We start from the raw sequence: 23,586 nt of genomic DNA, 5'->3' as shown, positions 1-23,586 counted from the left end.
GCTGGCCAGTGGGGAGTCCCGGGCGTGGGCGCAAGTAGTTGGGGAAGCCCCGCCGGTACCTCCCGGTCTCCATGGCGTGTGCTGTGCCCCCCAATTTGGCCTCGGAGTCCTCTTCTATAACATAGTCCCCTGAAATGGGATGGCCTGCGTGCCACAGGCAGGCGAGGCGCCACAAGAGCCCGAGACGGCTAACAGATCTGGGGACCGAAGGATTTGCAACTGAAAGAGGCTGAGACGCGCTGGACCCCCGGCTCAACGTGGGCGGAGCTTCGAAGGGGCGGGCGCCCGTGGGGCGGGTCCTGAGTGGGGGCGGGACCGGGGCCGGCACCTGGGTGAGGTCGCGCAGCCCCGCCCCCTCGCACTTCCGTGTGCCGCGGCGCCAGAGCAGGAGGCGGCGGCCCGGGGGATCCCGCGAGCGGCCCCTGGACATCTACTCTTCGTGCCGGGACCCGGGCGGTCCCCACTGGCCTCCGGGTCCGTCCTGATCAGACTTGTGCCGACCTCCCCGTCCACGCGCATCCAGGAGAGCCGCGCCACGAGACAGACCCCGGCTCGCCGGGACCCCTGGCGCCTGGCTCTGCGTCGAGAGGTGAGTGAGAGCTGGGCCCGGGCGCGAGGTCCGAGTTAACTCGAGGGCGCAGCGGCCTTTTCCTCCCTTTCTCTCGCCGGTAGTTTCCTTTCCCCCTTCTCCGGCTCCCGGTTGTGAAACTGAGAAACTGAGCCACGAGCAGCCAAAGTCCCGCCGAGCACGGAGACCCACCCGTGCATCGGTACTCTGGTCGGTCTGACCCTCTCTTCGACGGCTGGAGTCCAGGCCCTACTACACCCATCATCTTTACCCCCTCTGTGTGTCTTCAGCCCCGCTGAGGGTCCGTCCGATCTTCTCGAATCTTCCCGGGGCCTCTGCACGTTCGTCGGTCCCCACCTCCTCTTGCCTGGTCCTCTGCTCCCAGGCCAGGTCTGTTTGCCCCTCGCCGTCCGTGTACTCCGTCTCCCCACCCCCACCAGACCCGCCGCCCCCTCGACCCGGTCCTCCCAGAGCCGCACCCCCAGCCCACGCTCGCCCGCCCGCCCCTGCCAGTTCGTTCTCCGGTCTTTTCCACCACCGGGCGGAGGCCGGGCCGCCGGTCTTCCTAGCCCCCAGTTCTCGGGTCCCAGGCGGGCGGACTCTCTCGGCGCCGCCTCCTCGCCCTATCTCTTCTTTCAGTCTCGGTGTCTTTCTTGGCTTTCCATCTGTCTCTGGGCTGGGCGTGGCTCCAACCTCCACCATTCCCCTGTCCTCTCTGATCCTCCGAGCCCCTTCTCCCGGGTAGGCTCTGCCTGGTGCTGTCAGTCTCTGTCCCAGTGGAGAGACGCCACTCCCTCTGGGGGCCCAGTAAGGTGATGAGGACAGCAATGACGGGAATGCCCTGGCCTGCTGGCTGGCAGTGGAGAGGGAGCACCCTCACAACTGCTCCCACTTCCCCAACAACCTCGGTACAGGGGCGGGGAGAGAAGGGAGCCTCGCTAAGCGCCCCACTCAAACCTGGAGGATTTAGAATGAGTCCTTAGAAAGATTCCTTTCTCCTTTGGCCCCTACCCTGGGTCCTCGGAGGAGTCTGGTTTCTGTTGCTGTACTTGTTCTGTGTCTGGACTTGTGGGTATGGTGTGTATCTTGTCTCCTTGTGTATTATTTGTCATGGTGGGACTTCCCCTGTGAATGCGTCTTTTCACGTGTGACTTGCATGTACTTATATGGCTGACTGTGGGTTCTGAAGCTCGATGTGTGCCTCATAATCATGTCTTGTATGTAGAGGCTTCCCCTCTGTATTTTGTGCCTTGATTTGCTCATATGTCTGCAACCTTGTGTGTCCCAAAAGTCTGTACATTATATCATGATAACCTTCTGGCTATGAGTACATTCATTCCTTTGTGGGAGCCCACACTATTGATGTGCCGACCCCCTAGGCTCGTGGGTAAGCATGCATCTAATCATACTCGGTTCTTCTTCCTCTGCTGCTGATCTTCTGTGACCAAGTTGATCAGGTACAGAGAAGAGGACTGGGTTTCCTCGTTCCTGCTATGGATTAGGCTGGGGTGTGGTGAACAGGCCAGCAGAGGGCGGCTGGTGTGTGTGTGTGTGTGTGTGTGTGTGTGTGTGTGTGTGTGTTGTTTCTCAGTGACAGTATCTTTGTATGATACTGTAAAGGCTCGGGTATATGACAGGACTGTGTGGAAGGTGACACGGCAGTATAGAATTCTGGTAGGAGAGGGTGACTGGTAGGAGATTCACTGACTGTATGAAACTGCGGGTGTGTATTGAGGAATGATGGGGCTTGTCGTAACAGAGTGGCTGAGTGTGGATAATAGCAACAGGAGGGGTGTGCTAGGAGGTGAGGAGGGAAAGTGAGTATCCGGCTGCCCGTGAGTTTATGGGAGCAGGAGGCACTGGGTGTGTGCTTGGCATGCACAAGCCCAGCCCTGGCTCCTGGAGAGATGGAGAGAGCTAGGGATGAGTCCTGGGGTTATAGTGGGATGATTGAGACTCAGGTTCTGGACCAAAAAGCAATGGAGTAAAATACTTACTATGCCCTTTAAGAGCAGGAGTCCCAAGCTCAGCCTTGCTACACTGAGTGTCCTTTGTCTTTTGTGGGGTGGAGAAAGTGAGGACTCAGAGGTCGGTGGCTCTTCAGCAGTCTTGGCCACACTGAGAGTGGTGAGCATGTGAAGGCTTACATGGGGCCTGTCCCCAGCTGTGTGTCCCATTCTGGAATCTGGGATGAATGAAAACCCAGAGAGTTCCCAATCGTATTTCCCACACATGGCGTGTAGGTTGCCTCTTCTGACTAGGCTGCTTGCAGGGAGGGCTTCTTCTTAGTGCCAGGACCCACCTCTGGTCAGCCCCACCCAAGCGGCCCCCAGTCTCTGGAGCTATGATGGGGGGCGTGGGGTGACTCAGAACTGTGACTACTGCCGGGCTCTGACACCATTTATCTGGCACAGCTAATTGGAGTTTAAATTTAAACTAGAAATAATTTGAAGAACTGATGGAAAGATAAAGCCCAAGGCTGCTACTGCCTCCAGGAAGTAGCAATGGGGTCTCTAGCTCCCGGAGCTTGCAGTGGAAATGCCAGGAAACCTAGGCCAGCGCATTGTGCTGCTTTTGGCATTCCACCGGTTCAGGATATCTCTGGACCTCAGTTTTCTCAGCTGTATAATGGTGCAACTGTAATGTGAGAATCACCTGGGACTTCAAAACAAGGACCTAGATGGGTCACTATCCATCTGTTATTCTCTCATCTCTCTGGCATTTTTGGTAGTACTGAAGATTGAACCCAAGGTCATACTGGAAGCACTGCTAAACTACATCTTAAACTTTTTTTTTTTTTGAGACAAAATTTCATTAGGTTGCCCAGGCTGCCCTTGAACTTTCCATGTAGCCTAGGCTAGCCTTGAACTTTTGCTTTTTATGCCTCAGGTTTCTGAGCGGCTAGGCTTACAGTTGTGTTCCACCATAGCCTGGCCATCGCTTACTTCACTGTGACTCTAGCACAGGAGTTGGCAGGACACATCTTCAAGCCTCAGAGCCACCTTGGCAGTGGAGCAGTAACATTTTACTCCACATAAAAAAAAGAGGCTTAGAGCTGGGCCTAGTGACACATGCCTTTAATCCCAGCACCTAGGAGGCAGAGGAAGGGGATTTCATAGCCAGGGATACACAGAGACCCGCTCTCAAAAAAAGGCTTACCTGGTTTACATAGTGAATTTGAAGTCAGCCTGGGTTACATGAGACCTCCCCCCACCAGATATATATATATATATATATATATACATACACACACACACATATACGTATATTTGTATATATGTGTATACACACACACACACATATATATATATATACATATAGGCTCAAAGGAATTATCTGAGGTTGGTTCTTGGTTGCACTCTGCAACTTCGAAACCTTTAGAGCTCCCTTGTTGACAGGAGGGTCAGACCAAGTATTCTTCACACTCCTGTGTTCCATGGTCTCCTTACCATGCTAGAAATGTTATTCTAAGGGCAAGGACACAGTGTTCTAGACTCTAACATCGAAGGAACACATAGCTGGTTTCCAAGAGAATTTGAGCCTAATGGCCATTAGAAAGTCAGTCTTGACCTCCTTTCGCCCAGCAGAGCTGAGCTGGCCTGGGCTGGCCGTGTGGAGGCTGGCTGGTGCCGGGGCCTGTGCTGGCCGTGTAGAGACTGGCTGGTGCTGGGGCCTGCTTGGCTGTGCTTTCCAGCTCAGCTGTTTTCTCCTGTTCCTACAGGTCTGCTGGGAATTGGCCCAGGCAAGGGCGTTGGGCCTACTTACTTCTGGTGGTTAGTGAGTAGCTGCAGCCCAGCAGGAGCCAGGATGAGCAGGAGCTGGGAGCCCAGGTAGGATAGATAGGTCGGTCATCTCAGGCAGATGGGCAGTGTGCCAGGGCGCCCTTCCTCTTCAAGACTTGTTGGCTTCCAGTGGGACTGGCTGGATCCTGGTACATTCTGGCTGTGAAGCAGAGTGTCCAGGGGAGGTGCCCTTTGCTTTTTTGTATATAAGGGGCTTCCTGCCTGATACCTGATTGTAGCTTTGGCCTTGAAGCTCAGCAGACTGGAACCAGTCAGGACTCAGGGGCAAAGGAGCGATGACACTGTTTTTGGTCAGTTGGAGGGAAAGTAGTATGTAAACCAGGGGTTAGGGAGGAGGCGTCAGCTTTTCCATGGTGCCTCAAACTGCCCTCATGTCAGAAGGCAGCAAGCTCACCTATGCCCCATGGCAGGTTGAATGCTGGCTTGGGAATAGAATGGAGTCTCCCAAAAGGACTGAGTGGTCTCCTGGTTATCCCTCCATCTTCTCAGCCTCCTGATTCAGGGCTGGGCTCAGCTGAGCATGGTCTTTGAGGAATGCCAGGGAAGGCAATGAGTCTCTAAAGTTAACATGCCCCCTGTGGGGCCAGCCTTGCTTCTTTGAGCCCCTGTTGCAATAAAGTTCTATGAATCTGGTGCTGTAGCTCTGTGGTAGTGTGCTTATTAGTGTGTGTGAAGCTCTGGTAGAAACCCCAGCACCCAAAACAAACAGAAAAAGAAAGATGGAAGAGACAGAAAGAAGGAGGGAGGAAGGAAGTAGTTGTGTGTGTGACTGGAGAAGCCCCGGTGAGCAGAGACACACACATATGCACTTATACATGTATGGGGATATGAATGTATGTGCTGGAATCTGGGGAGTGTTGGAACAGGCTGGCAAGGATGGTCTCCCTCTAGGAATCTCCCTTGATCAGCCCCCATTCCTATTCTTCAGGATGTTAGCCACAGTGTGGGGGTGTTTGAAGCTTCCTCAGTGTAGTGAGGGAGGAGGTCGGGGTTCTCACTCCAGTGGGGGTGGAGCAAGGTCAGCATCTTCACTGAGTCTTCTGTCTGGTCACCTACCCTGATCCTGGAGGAGAGGACTTGATCTGCTTGGGGTTCTCAGCTGCCTAAAGTCAGGGGAGCCAGCTCTTCCCATCACTTAGCCTCAGTTGCATTAACCTTGGAACTTGCCCACTGCAAAACTCAAAACATCACCTGGCTGCAGGCTGGCAGAGGCACACACGTGCCCACACAGGTAGACAAAGTCAAGCGGCACTAGACATGCTCGCCTCAGGCACATGCTGCCTACACATAAGCACACACTAGTCCACATGCATCTCTTCAAGGGACATACTCTGTACGGTGGTACAGAGGCTCCCTGCTGTGAGTGTTCACACACGTCACACCATGCCCATGCTAGGTAGGTAACCCTGGTCAGGACCATTACCCACTCTGGCAACCAGAGTCTGTCACCTGACAATGAAGTTCCAGGTATAGGTAAGATCACCAGAGCTAGCTGGGTGGTGGTGACCCATGTCTTTAATCCCAGCACTTAGGAGAAGGAGGCATGTGGGGCTCTGTGAGTTTGAGGCCAGCCTAGTCTACAGCAAGTTCTAGGATAGCCAGGGCCACACAAAGAAGCCTTGCCTCGGCAGGGGGTGGGTTGGGGGTGCGGGTGTGCGGAACAGAAAGAAAAAAGATCACCAGGGCTAGAGGAAGTTAGGCTACACTGGGAAGGGTATCTGCCCACATGACCCAGGCCCCAAGGCTCACCAGGGTTTGGCATTGGAGATAGGGGCACATGTGTGGAGGATGGGTCCTGTCAGCTGCTGCAAGTTGTGGCTACTACCACAGAAGAGGAAGTGAGTGGGCTGTTTGGTCATGGGGCCAAGGTGGCCATAGGCCAGTGGGGGACCTACAGCTGTCCTGTCCTGACACTATGCCTGGAGAGAGTGGAACTACTGAACTCTGGAGCCAGTTGGGCATTTTTCTCCAGGGGTTCACTCTCCATGACTTGGGCCCAGAGAAGAGACCCAGTTGGTCCAAGATGTTTCCTGACACTCACTTCCTCTGGGCTGCCCAGGAAGTGGTTTCAGAGTGGGATTGACCAGCTCCGCCCGTGGCTTGCCTCACCCCAGCTCTGCCTGTGAGGGGAGCAGGATCTGCTGTGGGTTAGGCCAACTGACCAGGTTTTCTGTTCCAAGACTGTCCGGGCTTGTCTGGAACTGTGGTGGGAGACAGGGGCCTAAGAACAGCGAGCCTCCTGCAGCCCCATGGCCCCAGCTCCTCTCTTGTTTCAAGCCTATAAGCTGACGCACAGGGACTTCAGCACCTTGAGGGTAGCAGTGACTCTCCTGCATTCCATTAGGTCTCACCAAACCTATATGGATAAATCTGTGTGAATGGTTTCTACGCTCAGGACCTTGGTTTCCTTCTCTGACAAAATCATGTTTATACCTACTTCTATGACTATTTGGGAAACAAGATAATATATGCAAAATAGCAGGAACTGGCTGGACAGTGGTTGTACACCGCACTCTGGAAGCAGTGGCAGAGAGATCTCTGTGAGTCTACAAAGCAGGTTCCAGGATAACCACAGCTACACAGAGAAACACTGTGGAAAACAACAACAACAACATAGCAGGAGCTAAAGGCATGCAGAGTATTCAAATCTAGCTAGTGATACTGATAATGGGACACTCTTGTTTGATGAGCTAGGACTGGCCTGGTGTCTGGCCTGGAACCCAGCTGAGAAGTCAGGTCTCTGACTCCCCGCCCCCCCCATTCTGTCAGCTCTGCTCCCACCCCCATTAGTAGGCTTTGGGGACAGCTGTACTCATCCGTGGGTCCCATGTCCTCTTCAGAAGGAGCCCAGGGTAGAGGAGCTAGGCAGTCAGCTGCACAGCCTGCTCCTACTTGTATCCCCTCACTCCCTCTCAAAGTGAGGAAGATAGATCTCAGCCGTGGTTGAAGAGATGGAGAAAAGCAGCCCACAGCCAGCTGCTTAGGGCTCCCCTCAGCTCCTCTCCACCTTCTAAACCCTGCAGGATGTTGGGTTTAGAATGAAGAGGGGGGTGTTGAGCCCTCTTACCAGGCTGCCTATCCTTGGGACCTCTGGAGTCATCAGAGAAGGGTTAGCTATCTGGGACTGCGTAGGTTGGAGAGTGGGGCATCCCATATATGCATCCACGTTGTATCACCGGTCTGTGGCAGCTGGTGGGAGGGGTCTCCACGTCCCAGGAATACAGAGGAGTCAGCTCATCTTTGCCCATTGCTGTTTGGGACCAAGAGGCTGAGAGTCTCTGGTTACAAAGAATGGTAAGGATGGGGGTGTGACATGCAGGCCCAGGAGGTCAGAGGAGTGGAGATCAATGAAAGCCTATGCTGAGTGTGAGGGAGAACATCCTGAAGGTGCAGAGGCAAGACCTCTGCAACATCAGGCATTCTCTGATGTAGATATTCCTGGCTATGTATCCAAGCCAGAGAGACTAGACCGTTCTCAGCCTCTGTTGCCTCATCTGTGAAATGGGCAGAACAGGGGCGTCCATGTTAGATTTGAATGATGGGAAGGAGCTACTGTCATGGGTAGGGTATAGGAAGACAGAACACTGCCCACAGAGGCTCCTCATAGAAGGAAGTTTGTTTGTCAGGGAAGTGTAAGGGATCCCTATAGCCAGGACTGAGGACAGGATAACTGCCCAGATCAGGGAGGTCAAGGCTACAGGTTGATGGATTTGGTGGGAAACACTAGGAGCAGAGTCGGGGATGACAGGGTTTGCTTTACTGTCTGAAACGTCTTGAAAGCCCAGTTTAGAGCTGGGGCCTAGGGACTGTGAGAGCCAGAGTAAGGGAGGGTAAGCAGTAGGCAGGCAGGTGTCCATTCCAGCTTAGCAGTAGGGACCAGGTTGGAGTAGGAGGCAGAGGCAGGAGAGGCCTTGAGGCTTGCTACAAAGGCAGACTTGGGAGTAGGCTGCAGGGGGGGGGTGTTTGGGGGGGGAGGCAGGCAAGCAGAAAACAGGCCCCAGGTTTCTGGCCTGATGACTGTGAGCGTGGGCACTCCTGGCAGATAAGGACACATGAAGTGGGACACCAGTAGGCTACTGTGGGCTGATCTGGGCATTTTTGAGTCATTCATGTGGTGAGGTTGGAGGGCTAGGGAGGCATGTAAACCCACAGTACAGGGTTCTAGGTCCAAAATGAGACCTGAGAATCTAAAGCCGGATAGGGAAGAGCCACCCCTCCCTTTGGTGGGAAAGCTTGAAAGACCTCAGGTGTAAGATAGAACAGCTGTCTGTCAAAGGTCCCTGCCTAGGGGCCAGGAGGGCAGGCCTGTGGTCTCTGAGCTGCTGTTTTCACAACAGCCACGGAAGCTTTAGATCACTTCTATAGCCATGTTGAGTAAACAGGCCAGTCACTAGGCCAAGGTTGGATCAGATGTCTATGTGGTGTAGACTGTGGGGCTCTTGGGTACAGGGTAGGAGGCTCTCTGCAGAGAAAGCGTAGGGGTCTAGATTATCAAGACAAGGAGACTGTTAGACCGTGAGCAGCTCCTGCTGACCTGGGCTTTGCCCATGAACTCAACTATACTAGGCTAGGTGGGATCCTAGAGTATCTAGAAGCCCAGGGCATGCCACAGCTGGATTAACCCTAGGAGGACTGAGAACAGCTGGAGATGGGTGGTGGGACAGGTGGGAGAGAGGGCCAGGCAGAGTTGACAGCTTCTGTGTATATTACTGCCTCATTCCAGTCTCTCTGTTCAGCATGGTATATGGGGACGATCAATGCCATATTGCAGATGGGCACACTAAAGAGCTTGCCACATTCTGAACTACATCCACCCAGCCCATTTAGGCCTGAGTTCACCAGTTTCTGTATGTAAACTTGTGAGGAGGTGGCACACCTTGTGGATGCTCTTTGCCCACTGCCATCTTGAAGGCTATAGACAGCAAAAAACTGAAGTGGCCATTTGCCTTCTCCCAGGCAGAAAACAGTTTAGGGTTATGAATCTGAGCATTCTGGGGACCTTCATTGAGTGGGGGGAGAATTGGAGTAAGATATGGGCTTGGAACCAGCATCTAAGGCCCCTCCCCCTTACAAGTCTGATGGACAGGTCTAAGAGTCTGGGCAGAAGACTTTTTCCCTCCCCCTCCTGTGCCTCCAGTCTCCCCCACCCCGACCCCTTTTGGCTTTGTGGCTTTGGTTTAATTGCTCAACCTCTTGGTCATCTTATGCAGTGTAAGCCTGGGGCTCCTGGAGGTCATCTGTGTGCTGCCCACACCACAGTACTTAATGTCCTCCTCTCATTTGCCAGGCTTGTGACTGCCACCTGTAAGCTCCAGCTTCAGCTCGCTTCCCCTCAGGGGCCTGCAGGTGAGTAGGCTTGCTAAGAGGCCTGTCCTAGGATGTGCCTGACCAGCTGGTCCCTTCTCTTCCACATTTTGGACTTGTCTTTGGGCCTCCTGAAGAGGCAAGCCCATCCTGGCCTGGTCCCCTGCTATCCTTCCCAGTCCCTCCTTTTCTCTCAGCCATTGTGCCCAAGTGTAATAAGACAGGAAAAGCTATATTTGGTGCCAGAACCTAATCAGGTGTGCAAGGTCCTTCCAGGCCTCTGTGTTCATCTCTTTGTTTACAGTGTGTCTGTTGCCCATCTGTATATTATGTTTATCATACCATGTGTGTGTGTGTGTGTGTGTGTGTGTGTGTGTGTGTGTGTGTGTGCATATACCTGGCTCTGTGCTGACATGTGACAGCAATGGGTGAATGGGAGTTGTTCCTCTGTGTATGCCCTAGGCCATCTTAAGACTGTGTATGTTTCTCTGTGTGTCTACCTTTGACAGAAACTCCCCACACCCGACTGTATTTAGGTTAGTCAGTTTGCATGTGTATGGCTGTTTTTTGGAGAGTCCTGGATACTCCCTCTCCCCTCTGGTTCCTCACAGCAAACCTCTTCAGCCATGAAAGGCTTTTGATTCTTCTGGATGGGTTCCTGCCACTCTCCCTCTGGTTGAACTCAGAGAGCCTCTATCTGGGGCCAGCTAGATGACCACAATTCTGCGCCTGGTGCTGGCTGTGCCCTTGAAGAGGTCCTATTCCATGTGTGCTGGCAGAGGGCTTGTGAACCCACTGGCAGCCAGGAACCTGGCTCGCTGTGATATCAGGCTGAAGATCCTCCGACACCCCAGCCCGTAGACCTATGTAGCCCTGCTTCTACTTCAGCCCTTTTGCTCCCCGCATCTGCTTTCATCCTACTCCTTAGCCCCGCCCCAGGCTATGCACTCTGTCAGCCTTCTCGTCTGTACCAATCACTGGCTGGATGATCTGGGAGTAATCTGGGGCCCACACGTGTGCAAACTGACTAACTTAGATACAGTCGGGTGTGGGGAGTTTCCGTCAAAGGTAGACACACAGAGAAACATACACAGCCTTAAGATGACCTAGGGCATCCACAGAGGAACACCTCCCATTCACCCAGATTACTGGTGGCCCCAGCCCCCACCCTGTTTTGTTCAGACTCATGTACAGAAAAATAAGGATGCATGTTTTCTTGTGAGAAAACCCCAGCTTCCACTTGATTCTTAGGGTAGCCCGACTCTTATGTGTTGAAAAGGTACTAATATGCCACCCAGTGTCCACTTTCTATTCCCATGGACTGTGTTTGGAATCCTTTTTGTTTTTGAGGCAGGGTCCTTCTGTAGCCCAGGCTGGCCTGGAATTCCCAATCCTGCTTAGTATTGTGATTGCAGACAGACAGGGCCCACCACACTTGCATGCAATTAATGCATATTTTCATGTTTTGTGTGTATGTGTAGGGTTGTTGTTACTGTGTGTGTATGTTTGTTTGTTTGTGCTAAGGATTGAATCCAGGAACTTATGTATACCAAGCAAGTATTCTACCACTGAGCTCTGGTGCCTGCTTTTAGTAGTAGAATTGCTGAGTGGACTTCGTGCAACCAGGACCAGGATGACTAAGCTAGAGGCAGAGATACTGCCTCATCTACAACAAACCCAAGTTATCAGATACCGGAGACGGCACAGGTTATCTACCAATAGGGAAGCAGCTGCCTTCCCCAGGAGTGGGCAAAGATCCCCAGGGCTGGCTTTCCAACTATCTAGATAGGTACATGAGGAGAAAGCCATTCTGGCTAAGGGGGTGTGTCCAGAGTCACAGGGGCTGGCAAGTGAGGTGCCAAGCAGCCAAAGGGATTTGACATGGAGATCAGGATGGGGCCAGGTAGGGAGCCAAGTTGAGGGCCCTGGCTTCTAAGAACACTGCTAGCTGAGATGGTGCCATGCTGTGGGCAGAGGTCCAGCTGGGAGAGCATCCTGGGCTGGGAGAGCAGAGTGTTGAAGAGTTGGGAGGAGAGGACATGGGTGGGAGCTGGTCCCATGGAGAGAGGGGAGGGTAGAAGGAGGAGCCCTGGCAAGGACATGAGGCCAGTCCCATGGAAGGCATTCCTGTGCTGGGACCTGGCTGTGATCTGAGACCATGGGCTCTGGTAAAGGCTTTCTCTTCTCCTTTCCTGCAATTCCTGCTGGGCCTGTGTCCTGAGTTGTGGAAGCCCACGGCCTCCTTGACTTGGTTCTGTCAGGGAATCCAGTTATGGAAGTCAGCCTCCCGGCCAGTCATGTCCTGCCTGTTCACAGGACCTGCCTGCTTGCTCTTCATACCTACCCTTGTTCTTTACAACTGCGGAGCCAGCTTTCCACTCACCTGCTCACACATTACTTCTCCCTGCCCCGTGACAGCCCTATGTTGGTTCTTCTCCCCTTCCTTCTGCCCTGCCAGACCTATACACCAGAGAGAGAGGCAGCACCAGGAGGGCACCATTTTGCCAACATCTGCATCTAGTCTTGGCAGTAGATGAAACTTTCCATGGCAGGCAGTGGGTGCCAGTCTGAGGTTAGGCAGGTGTGGGTAGTAGAAGGCTGTGTGAGGAAGGACCAGGGCTCCTCGAGGGTCAGTGCCCAGGGATCTGTGGAAGAAGTCAGACGACCCCTCAGTACCTTCAACTGCTGTTTCTTGAGCCAGTTCACACTTTGCTGTAGAGGTCTGATCTAGGCCCCTCTTCTCCATCCTCGACCCAAGCTCTTCCCTCTATACAGTGGATATAATCCTATGGCCTGTGAAGCAGAATCAGGCCAGGGTAGAGGGAACCCTTTGAGAGCTGGACCTTTCATGTGAACCTTGCCCTCAGTTCCCCCTCTCTTCTGTAAGGAGGTAGACGAATCCGTCTCTGCTCTTTCTCACCACACTTGGAGCCACCCAGTGGGAATGCCAACAGTGCCTCCCAGCTCACCTTGAGGCTAGCCTCTCTCCGTGCCTTGGGCTGGTTGGAAACAAGTTTCTGTTTGTTCTGGAGAAGGTGACCTGTCTCTGTGGCTTGGCCATTGCCTTCCTCACCTCAAGGCTTCTGGTCTCTGGCAAGGACAGGGACCCAGACCAGTTTCCCAGGTCTTCAAAAATAGAGGAAAGACAACAGTTCAGGGGTCTGTACTATCCTTGTTGGCCTAGGACCCGTCCAGGACTCAGGGTGAGTATAGGTGCATAGACTGGTCAAGCTCAGGGTTCTGCATGCTTACCTTGCTCTTCTGTCCTCATAAGTGTTTGTGCTGTTCCTGCCATATTTGTTTCCATCTCTGCCCTCTCCTCTTTTCATCTTTCCTTAGCATAGAAAGAACATGAGCTCCAGCGTCTGACAGGCCCAATTCAAACCTTCCCACCACTTATTCATACTTAGGGCTTGTGTGACCTTGAGTAAGTCATTTACTGTCTTTGAACCTTGATTTCTTCATCCAGAAAGCACTTCCCGGGGCTACACTGGGACAAAGTGAGCTAATATAATTACAAGGCTAATGCAGTGTGTTGACATCTTGGACAGGACAGTCTTTCTCAGAAATGTGTCAGCTGAGGTTGGCAGCTTCTGTTTGACTCTCTTCCTCATAGACTGGAGGAGCAGGACAGAGAGACTGAGAGCCCCCAACAGTGGGAAAGGCCTGTCTGCTCCCTGTGGAGTGCCGTGAGGGTATCTCCTGCTGTCCCCTGGGCCTGCAAAGCCTGGGGCTGAGCCATTGTCCTTCCTTTGGGGCCTGTGGACCTGGCCTATTTGCACAGGGTTTTTAAATGATGAGCACACCTTGCCTTTGTGCTTCTCACCACTGCTCAGATACAGCAAGGTTGTGTGGGGCAGCCTGACTTCACTGTGCAGATGGACACTTGCCCAGAGCCTCTCTCAGGGTCACAGTATGGTGGAAGCAGATGCTAGCTTGCTCACGTGTCTTGTTTCCTTTCTGGGGTCTGACTACTCCAAAGGAGAGCCAAGTGGGTGTTAGCAGGGCCTTTGCCCTCCTTTTTGTCCCAGGAATGTGGGGCAGAGTGATTTGACCCCTGAACGACTGTTGGGTAGTCTCATGGCAGCCCACAAAGACCATAGCTCCCCTGTGCTGGTAGCACTGTGGCCTGGATACAAGGTTAGGGCTGGGCCCCAGACCTGCTGTGGTTGTGGTTTTCCCTTCAGTGGTTTGTAACAGTAAGCTGCCATGAGTGTGAGCTTCAAGGGTAGCCAATGAGCCAGGTCCTGAGCCCTGCATCACACTCCTGTGGCTGCTCTGACCCCTTGTCTCTTCCACACAACTCTCTGTGCCCAGGGCAAGCTAAGAGTAAGGAAAGCCATGGGCCTGCAGGCAGGCAGAACTCGACACCAGGGGGAGCTGTGGGGAGAGGCTGGCCACAAGTGTGTGGAGTGCCTCCCAGTCCAGGATGAGTTGTCACATGTTCCTGCCGACACGATTTTCCTGTCTCAGAATTGGGGACAGTTTCCCAGCCCTCCTTGACTGGTGGGTAGATAGAAGAGGCACAGTGAGGGATATGAGCAGACTCAGAGAGGATATACATGTATAGGGCATGGGGATGATGCCCTACGCCCTTCAGGTTGATGTTGCCCCTTATCCTCATGGGCTTCTCAGCATGACAGCCTAGAGGCCAGGGACAAGTCCTCATCTGGAATCTGAGGCTGCAGGGACTCAGATCCCCAGAGGCCTGCAAAGCTACATAGCCAAGGCAGCAGTGGCGCTAAGGACCTGCATTTTGCCACCTGGATGACTCTAATCTCGTGTCTCCGAGGAGGAGCCTAGGCCCTTCTACTTTTCCCCTGCCTGCTCAGCTTTACCTCTGAGGTACTAGATGCTGCTTACTACCTGACTTAATTCTGGGTTCTCTCATTGAGAGGTGGAGGCAGAGCTGTGCCTGCTGGGACCTGGCCTTTGCTATCTGGACACAGGCCCATGGCAAGTATGTGCTATGAGGGCCCTGCTTATTACTTCAGACCCTGGAAGCACTCTCTGAGCCCCTTGATGCCTTGGACTCTCAGGTCAATAGAAGGTCCAAGATGTCTTTTTTCCCTTGGGCATTTGGGGCATATGTCCAAGACTCCTGCAGTGACCCTGCCAGGTCTATGTAGCTTGTGTCTCATTCCACCATTTATTGGCCTCTTATCATGGCACATATCCACATACCCTCACCTCACATGTACACACAGATGAGTTCTTGTGTTGGTTAGGTTTTTTTGTGAACTTAACACAATCTGAAATCATCTGAGAAGAGAGACCCTCAATTGAGAAAATGTCTCCATTGGATTAGCCTATAGGCAAGTCTGTAGGGCATTTTCATGATTGGCCAATAGGCAAGTGTGTAGGGCATTTTCATGACTGATGTGGGAGGGCTCAGTAGACACTGTGGACAGTGCCACTCCTGGGGAGGTATAAGAGAGGAAGCTGGCAGCTGGAAAATAAGCTAGTAAGCAATTTGGTCTCTGGTGGGGTCCTACAGCCAGGTTCCCGTAAGCTATAAGATGAAACAAATCCATTCTCTCAATGCTTTGTTCATGGTGTTTATCACAGCCACAGAGAGCAAACCAGGACAGTCTTATTCTTGCAGATGTGTTGGCCCCTATGCCCAGCACCACACAGGTCAAGGCATGCTCCAGGCCAGGAGGAGCCCACAGCTTCTCCTTTTCTACCCTGCAAATTGTCATGGGCACTGGTCTAGTGCTAAGCATTTGCCCACCTGCTGGTTTCAGACCTGGGGATGTGGGCACAGGCTGACATCAAGCACCTATTCTCAATTTTACTGAGTCCAAGCAAGACCAGGGCAGGGGTCGGTGGGACTGGCCTCTCTAGTTCTTCTGTTGTGTTCTGGCTCAGGCCCCGAGCTCTGGCTGGGCACTCTGGGCTGGACCACAGGCTGAGGTCAGTGTTTCCTGTGAGCTCATCTGGACTGGGAAGCTCCAGGCAGACCTGGCTGCTGTTCTGCTGAGGAGCTGGAGGGAGCTGCTTCAGACTGGGCAGCTGTTTTAGTGGTGGTGGTGGTGGTGGTGGTGGTGGTGGTGGTGGTAGTGGTGGTGGTGGTGGTGGTGAGAGTGGTGGGCAGTGGCTGTGGTGTGTGTGTGTGTGTGTGTGTGTATGTCTGGGTGTTTGTATTTGTGAGGGTGCCCTGAGTCCAGATTTGTATATATACTTTGTATATATACTCAATAATAAAATAGTTTTGTATTTGGAGAATATGAAACTGCATCCCCTTTTCACATCCCTTACTGTGTCCTCTCACCCCTCTCTCCCTGTGTGGTTACTGCTTCCATTCTCAGTTTGAAAGGGCAGGAAATCTAAAGAAGCAGGAGACATGTGACCCTGAGGGGTTCTTGTTCAGAAGGGTGGGGTATGACAGGTCCAGGCAGAGTTATAGAACTCTAGCTTTCGGTTCTGGTTCAGTCTGAGTCTCAGTTTCCCCATCTACAGGATGGGGACCTTTAGCTGATGAAACAGGACTCAGTTTGCCATGCTCCTCTGCCTGGGTGTGTATGAGCAAAATCAATAGAGACTCACGAGGTGCTTCATGGGCCTAGTGAGACAGGAGGGCAGCTGCTAACACTGAGTGCAGAGCCCAGCACATACGAGGTCCCTGGCATGTACAGCTGTTCAGGAATTGCCCATGAGAAATGATTGCCTAAGGATCACAGGCTCAAATGCCTCTAGGGCCCCATTCAGGAATGGGGACAATGTTCTGGCCTGGTAGACTGACAGAAAAGCAGCCACCATGGTAGCTGTTGCTCAACAGGTCTGGTTTCCCATCTTTTAGTTTTACCAGAGGTGCTTCAAGTCCAGACTTATGTTAGACTGCCCAGCTTTTGCCATTGACACTAGGGACAAGTACATTTGGTACAGCATGTGGGTCAGTCCCACTGGTGTGAGCTCCCTGGGGAGTGGGTGCTGAGCATCCCTGGCAGCCGCCTCTCTCGGCTGTCTCTGCTCCACTGCCTTGGCTTCATACTTTCACGAGTACAATCTCACTACAGGCTTCATCATGGCACCCTTCCTGCGCATCTCCTTCAATTCCTACGAGCTGGGCTCCCTGCAGGTTGAGGACGAAGCAAGCCAGCCTTTCTGTGCTGTGAAGATGAAGGAGGCACTCAGCACAGGTAGGGTTGGAAGAGTCCCTAGAGGGGCATGGGGCTCAGAGTGAAGGGAGGCCTACCTTCTTCCCTAGACCCTTCTTGTCTTCCTGAACTACCCTGCTGAGGATGCAGGAAGACAGAAGCACCCAGTCCTGACACCCCACAGTGGTTAAATTGAACCTCCCACATCTTGAATTTTACCCTACCATGATTTCCACATGTCTGCCTGGCCCTGTGCTGGACACTAAGGCTATTGTAGTGCTCCGGGACTGACTCAGCCTTGTCCTTTCCCCTGGAAGGGAGAGCTGGACAGGTCACAGGAGATGAGTCCTGTGCTGAGGGAGCCTCGGGTCAGGGTGGCTTACTGGCGGGAGCCCTTCACTGTCTTCTCACCTGTTCCCTGATAGCTTCTGCCTAGGCACCTGTTAGGTTCTGACTGAGATGGCCCCTCCTCTAGGAAGTCTTCTCTGAATCTTAGGGTCAGGCCACTTGATTGCCGGAGGGTTCAGAACCACCGTCTCTGTCCTTGTCAGTCCCATCACAGCCGTGACTTAGTGGCTTACCTGAGGAGTGCAGGGGTTCATGTCTCTGTCTGGGACTTGAGACAGGACCAGGCCATGTTCCTTGCCATCAGGCATGGCTGACCTGTGGCAGCTCTTTTATGTGATCACTGGGTGAGTGCAGACAGAAAGGGAAGTTGAAATGGAGCACAGGAAAGGGAACAGCAGACCAAAGCACTTAGTGGGACCTGACAGAGTGCCCTCTAGGCACTAGAGGCTGCTGGGTGTTCAGTGTGATGCCTGAGAGCCATAGCACATCCTTGGGGTGGGAGAGAAAGTAGACTGTGTGGCATTGAGGGATAAGGAGGTCCGGGGAAGCAGGGACTAGTCCCAGTCTGACTTCTCTGCCTGGCCCTGTCGCAGATCGAGGGAAGACACTGGTACAGAAGAAGCCCACCATGTATCCTGAGTGGAAGACAACATTCGATGCCCACATCTATGAAGGCCGTGTCATCCAAATTGTGCTGATGCGGGCAGCTGAAGACCCCATGTCTGAGGTGACCGTGGGTGTGTCAGTACTGGCTGAGCGCTGCAAGAAGAACAACGGCAAGGCTGAGTTCTGGGTGAGAGGCCTGTGAGCCAGGGTCTTGCGTGTGCATGTGTGCTAGTAGCTCAACTCTGTAGCTGCTGTGACCTGAGCTTGAATCCCAGCCCCAATTTACCAGGTCCTTGGCCCCTCTGAGCCTCTCTTTCTACTGCCATCAAAAGGAGTAAAAACATCTTACTTCCAGGTCCCCATCGGATAAAATGAGCACTAATGTCCAGTGCTTATTGTAAATCAGTTGTGGTGTCCTAGGTTTATAATCCTATGTACTTGGGAAGCTGAAGCAAGATGGTTACAAGTTCAGGACCTGCTGGGTAACTTAATGAGATCCTGTCTCAAAGTTTAAAAATGTAAAGTTAGAGTTGGGAATGTAGCTCAGTGATAGTTTGTCTAACATCTCTCCAGCACCACAAAGTCTGGAGACACTGCAATCTGACACCTTGTAGGTCCTGAAAGAAGTTATCATTATCGTCATAATTGCAACTTACTCTCCCCACCGATTAATGTTGAAAAGGCGGGGTATGCATCGTTAAGGGCTGTGCTCCTACCCTAGCACCAGGTTCTCTCTCAGAGGCACCTGTTGGTCCTATTTGGAGGAGTGTGCTGAGGATGTTGCAGGTCTAGCCAAGCATGGACCCAACATCATATTTAGCAGAAAAGAGGTAAGAGGAGGAAGCTGGCAGTCTGCCCACTCACCTGCAGAAACCAGGACTGCACATGCCTGGGGCCACGTGCATCTGTGGTGATATTCTTGGCAACACATGCCTGAGGCCACGTGCATCTGTGGCAGTGTTCTTGTTGGCAGCAGAATGCCAGAACCAATACAATCCTGTGGTCTTCTGCAGCCAAAATGACTTTCTAAAAAGGCTCAGTGACCATTGGAAGCACTGATCAACCTTAATGAGGAGTGAAGGAGCCTAGGTAGAAGAGGAGGTCACAGAACTGCTCCGACTCTTAGCCAGTTCGGCAGGGGTACAGGAGCCTCCCGGCCAGGTGCTCTCCCTGAGGAAATATCACTGGGTCTAGGTCCTGATAGAGGCTTAGGCCTTTCCCTCTCGAGACTGTCTGGGCTAGTGAAGAACCTGTCTCAGAGAGCATGGTGTTTTGTGTGTCAGGCATAGTGGTGTGGTGTCTGCATGAGCAGATGGGTGTTGGGTGGGGAGTTCCCCTGCACACTGTTCCTGGACCATGTGCCCTAGCAGGGTGTGGGCTGGATCCTTTCACTTCCCCAAATGTAATAATACCCTGAGTGCAAAGTGGGGCGGGGCTTGGGCGGGGCTCTGCCCACCCTGGACAGGCTGGAGTCTGGCCAGGCTCTAGGGCCCCCCCTTGGCCTTGAGGGAGGCCAATGGGGCGGGTTCTGAGTCTCACCTGGGCCAGGCCCGCCCTCACTGATTTGACATCCCCCTCCCACCCCTGCAGCTGGATCTGCAGCCTCAGGCCAAGGTGCTGATGTGTGTGCAGTATTTCCTGGAGGATGGGGGTAAGACCCCTATCAGGGCAGGGACAAGCTCATTTGCCAGGTCAGAGGCAGACCTGGAAGCAACTCCCATGGGGATATGTTGGGGCCATTTTGGGAGGGACTGAGATCGGGGAGGGGAGGGTGGGGGGGGACTGACTTTAATGGACTGGAGCTGACTTTACTGTACGGCTCATAGATTGCAAACAGTCTATGCGTAGTGAGGAGGAGGCCAAGTTCCCAACCATGAACCGCCGTGGAGCCATTAAACAGGCCAAGATCCACTACATCAAGAACCATGAATTCATTGCCACCTTCTTCGGGCAGCCCACCTTCTGTTCTGTGTGCAAAGAGTTTGTCTGGTGAGGGTTGGTAAGCCCTGCTGGGGGTGGCACAGGAAGGGAAGACTGAACTGGAGCATCCTCACTCACTCTGCTGGGGCTTTGCCTTTCAGGGGCCTCAACAAGCAAGGCTACAAGTGCAGGCGTAAGTCTTTCCTCTGTTTGGTGTGTGCATGTGTGTGTGCTGACGCATGCCACTGTTTGTGTCCCTGGGTCTGGACAAGAGCCCTCTGTACAGGAGTGTGTGTGCTCAAGTCAGTCAGTGCCAGGCTGGCTTGTTGCAACTAGTCAGAGCCAGCTCTGTGCATTCCTTCTCAACTCTGTGCAGGTTCTCAGGTTGTTGCCCCAAATCAGCTGTTGTAGAGATTTAACCGGCCGCAGACTATGCACGGACACACATAAGATCTCTGCCCCGGGGTGGGTGTGAGGTCTTCACTAGCCCTCCCTTGACTTTGTGTGCTTGTCATTGGTGCATGTGTGTGATGCATAGGTGTGAGCGTGAGCACTCCTTTCACCGTGACTCAGCAGACTGCAGGTGTGAGCAAGCCCAGGCTGCTCTACAACTGTACAGCCTTGGTCAAGTTTCTCAGCACTGGTCAGGTGCCTCTGTTTCCTTGTCCATAAACGATGGATAGTAGATTCAAGTGTGAAGACCACTGGATAATATGTAAGCTATGTTTTGAGGGCTTAGCAGGTGGTGAATGTTCAGTAAAAAAAAAAGTCTGTTGTCAGCCGGGCAATGGTGGCGCACGCCTTTAATCCCAGCTCTTGGGAGGCAGAGGCAGGCGGATTTCTGAGTTCAAGGCCAGCCTGGTCTACAGAGTGAGGTCCAGGACAGCCAGGGCTATACAAAGAAACCCTGTCTCAAAAAACAAACAAACAAATAAACAAAAAAGTCTGTTGTCGTGATTATGCAAACTCTGTATGGATATACAGGTGTCTTTGTATGGGGGTGTGTCATGTGTACCTGTGAAAGAGAGCTCAGCAGCTATTTGCTGATCTGGAATAAAAAAATGGGAAAGAGGGACTCTGTTTCTTGCTCCTATACAGCCTCACTTCTACCCACCGAACCCCTAACCCCCCCCACACGCATGCACGCACACGCACACTCGCCTCACTACTGAGAGTCCTTGAGCCTTCTCTAATTTTTACAACCTTTTAGATTGGCCCATCTCTTGTCCATGCCTTTCAGGCTGCTCTGGAAAGGCTAGCAGGAAGTGGGAAAAATAAAGGCCCAGGCTGAGGCCTGTGTAGGGTGAGGGTGTGGGCGGCTAGTGAGAAGGCTGGCTTTGTGTAGAGGGCTGTAGTTGGCCAGCAGTGCCAGCTCCGACTCTGCCTCTCTTGGTGCCTCCCCCGCTCCGTCGCTCTGTCCTGGGCCTGTGCCCCTTCAAGAATGCAACGCTGCCATCCACAAGAAATGCATTGACAAGATTATCGGCCGCTGCACTGGCACTGCTACCAATAGCCGGGACACCATCGTGAGCTGGGCCCAGGGCGTGGGGGTCTGGGGACTGTCAGAGGGGAGGGCCATGGGTACCCTAGACTCTGTGGAGTTCACCCTCTTTCCTCACTTTCTTTCGCCTCTCCTTGCATCTTGCCTGGGTTCCTTGGGCCTTTGGGTTTCCCAGACCTTGGTAGAACCCTGTTATACAAATGACAACCCAGTTTGGGAGAACTGGCATGTGACCCCTTACCTGTGATACCCTTCCCCTCCAGTTCCAGAAAGAACGCTTCAACATTGACATGCCTCACCGATTCAAGATTTATAACTACATGAGCCCCACCTTCTGTGACCACTGTGGCAGTTTGCTTTGGGGACTTGTGAAGCAGGGATTAAAGTGTGAAGGTGTGTGCTACCCAGATCCCAGGGGCCCCCGCAAACCTAAGCCCCAGTACCCACCACCATGCCTGATGCTTCTTATACTGGCTCTAAAGTCAGAGGACCCTTATCTGTCAATAGATAGGTAGATACTCTTCATTTGGGGGGAACCCCTCCTCACTGGCCTTCCTGACTGTTAGGAGACCATAAGCCTCCAAGCTACATCCCCAGTGCACAGCTCACATCACTGAAGAGCAAGTGAATGGAAGTGCTTAACCAAGGCTTGCCATGCTCCAGCAGGCCCTGCCTGCCTTCCTCCCTCTCCCAGCCCCCATTCTAAGCTTCCCTTCAGGAGAATCTCAAGGCCCTGAAGAAAGCTGCCTTTCTCACTTGTCCAAGATGTTAAAGAGGTTATAATTAGCTATCCCCCTCTTCCCTCCCTTTCCCTCTCTCCCTCTATTTCCCTCTTTCTTTCCCTCTCCTTCTCTCTTTCCCTCTCTTCCCCTCTCTCCCCCTTTCCCTCCTCTCTCCTTCCCACCCTTTCTCTTTTTCTACCTCTCTATCCTCCCTCTCTCCCTCCCTTATTCCCCCTCCCTCACACCATATCTCTTCCCTTCTCTCTCTCCCTCTCTCTCTCTCCCTCTTTCTCTTTCTTTGACAAGGTCTCGCACAGTAACCAAGGCTGACCTTGAATTCAAAGCAGTCCTCCTGCTTCAGCCTCCTAGTTGTTGGGATTTTGGGTGTGAGTTACTCCATCCAGCTATTTTCTCTTTTTATTTAAACCACTAAATATCATGGTTTCAAATGCCCTCATCCCCAGAAGCTCAGCAGTCCAAAAAGTGTCCCTCTTCCTCCCCCTCCTCCTCCCCTCCCTGTCCATTTCTGAGACCTAACACAGCTGGGCCTGCCTCTGTCTCTTGCACCTCCTCCTTCCCTGTCCATTTCTGAGACCTAACACAGCTGAGCCTGCCTCTGTCTCTTGCAGATTGTGGCATGAATGTGCACCACAAATGCCGGGAGAAGGTGGCCAACCTGTGTGGTATCAACCAAAAGCTCTTGGCTGAGGCCTTGAATCAAGTGACCCAGGTAGGCAGGGCCTGTGGGAGGGACCTGGACATAGGGCAGTGGGTGCAGAGGGTATCAGGGCTCACAGTATGCCTAAGGTGAGTGAGGCTTCTGGAAGATTGTTGATGAATTTAGGCAGCAGAGAGAGGTGGCCTTGTTATCTTTGGAAATTTCATCATTCAGGCAGTTGGGTACCTGAGGGGAGGCAGGGGCTGTAAAATTGAGTGTTGGGACATTTTAAACAAGGACTGTTATGTGTGTGCCATGTATGATATGTATAGTGTAGGTGTTGTGTGTTTGACAGATGTATGCATGTATGTGTGCATGATATTTATTTGGTATGTAGTGTGTGTTCCCAGAGTGTAGTAGCTAGGCATGTGTGGTATATAGAGTGTGTACTGTGTGCATATGTATGCTCTATGTACATAGTGTATATGATAGGTTTACATAGTGTGAGTGGTGTGTGTATGCAGTGTGTGGAATGTAGGTATGTAGTATGTGGAGCGTATGTTACATATGCATGTCTGTACTGTATGTACATAATAATATATATGCTATGTGTATGTGTGGTAGTGTGTGAATGCACAGTTTATGGTGTGTGTTGGGTTCTTGTGGTATGTATATATTTACATGTGACTGGAACTTAAGGGATAACACAAACCTTTAGAGTGAAAACCTAGAGCCAGATATGAAGTTAGTGGCTGGCAGGATGTTTCAGTGGGTAAAAGCATTTTTCCACACAGCCTAACAGCATAAGTTCCCTCCATAGAACACACAAAATAGGAGAGAAACAAGTCCTACAAGTTGTCCTCTGATCGCAATGAGTGTCCTGTGACATATGCACATATACACAAATATAAAAAAAATTCTTAAAAATGAGATTAGACAATTTATTAAATGCTTAGTAAGGTATAGCTCAGTTTACTAAATTTCTGCCTATAATCTGTGCCTTTTAGATCTCAGGGCCAGTGGAAGGGAGGAGTGAGACGGGGGGGGGGGGGGGGG

The 23,586-nt window shown here is 52.5% G+C and overlaps 1 protein-coding gene and 1 long non-coding RNA gene across 9 annotated transcripts in view; one reads left to right on the top strand and one right to left on the bottom strand.

Moving 5' to 3' along the window:
• Positions 1 to 339: 339 nt before the first annotated feature.
• Positions 340 to 23,586, top strand: part of Prkcd (protein kinase C delta) — a 60,842-nt gene continuing 37,595 nt past the window's right edge. For 2 of the 6 annotated variants that reach the window (XM_031363052.1, XM_031363051.1), the window contains exons 1-9: positions 9,659 to 9,717; positions 16,695 to 16,817; positions 17,717 to 17,916; positions 19,320 to 19,380; positions 19,556 to 19,718; positions 19,811 to 19,842; positions 21,090 to 21,175; positions 21,414 to 21,543; positions 22,502 to 22,602. In XM_031363052.1, the coding sequence (XP_031218912.1) occupies positions 16,703 to 16,817; positions 17,717 to 17,916; positions 19,320 to 19,380; positions 19,556 to 19,718; positions 19,811 to 19,842; positions 21,090 to 21,175; positions 21,414 to 21,543; positions 22,502 to 22,602 (888 nt within the window). In that variant the 5' untranslated portion in view covers positions 9,659 to 9,717; positions 16,695 to 16,702. Of the gene's footprint in view, positions 590 to 9,658; positions 9,718 to 16,694; positions 16,818 to 17,716; positions 17,917 to 18,608; positions 19,421 to 19,555; positions 19,719 to 19,810; positions 19,843 to 21,089; positions 21,176 to 21,413; positions 21,544 to 22,501; positions 22,603 to 23,586 lie in introns of those variants that run through there. The other 4 variants (XM_031363055.1, XM_031363053.1, XM_031363056.1 and 1 more) reach the window with 4 other exon arrangements.
• On the bottom strand, positions 12,171 to 19,111 carry LOC116085417. Of its 3 annotated transcripts, none has more exons than XR_004116537.1 (5): positions 18,594 to 19,111; positions 17,187 to 17,882; positions 12,928 to 13,004; positions 12,645 to 12,801; positions 12,171 to 12,320 (listed from the first exon to the last, which is right to left on the bottom strand). It is a non-coding gene; the product is annotated as an uncharacterized LOC116085417 (long non-coding RNA). The 3 variants fall into 3 exon arrangements; XR_004116536.1 differs by having other exon boundaries at positions 12,928 to 13,009; positions 17,357 to 17,882; XR_004116538.1 differs by having other exon boundaries at positions 17,357 to 17,882.

Source organism: Mastomys coucha, unplaced genomic scaffold (assembly GCF_008632895.1).
Source record: "Mastomys coucha isolate ucsf_1 unplaced genomic scaffold, UCSF_Mcou_1 pScaffold9, whole genome shotgun sequence".
NCBI lineage: Eukaryota > Metazoa > Chordata > Mammalia > Rodentia > Muridae > Mastomys > Mastomys coucha.
Note: the sequence above shows the minus strand (reverse complement) of the source record. Positions and strands in the feature narration are given on the sequence as shown.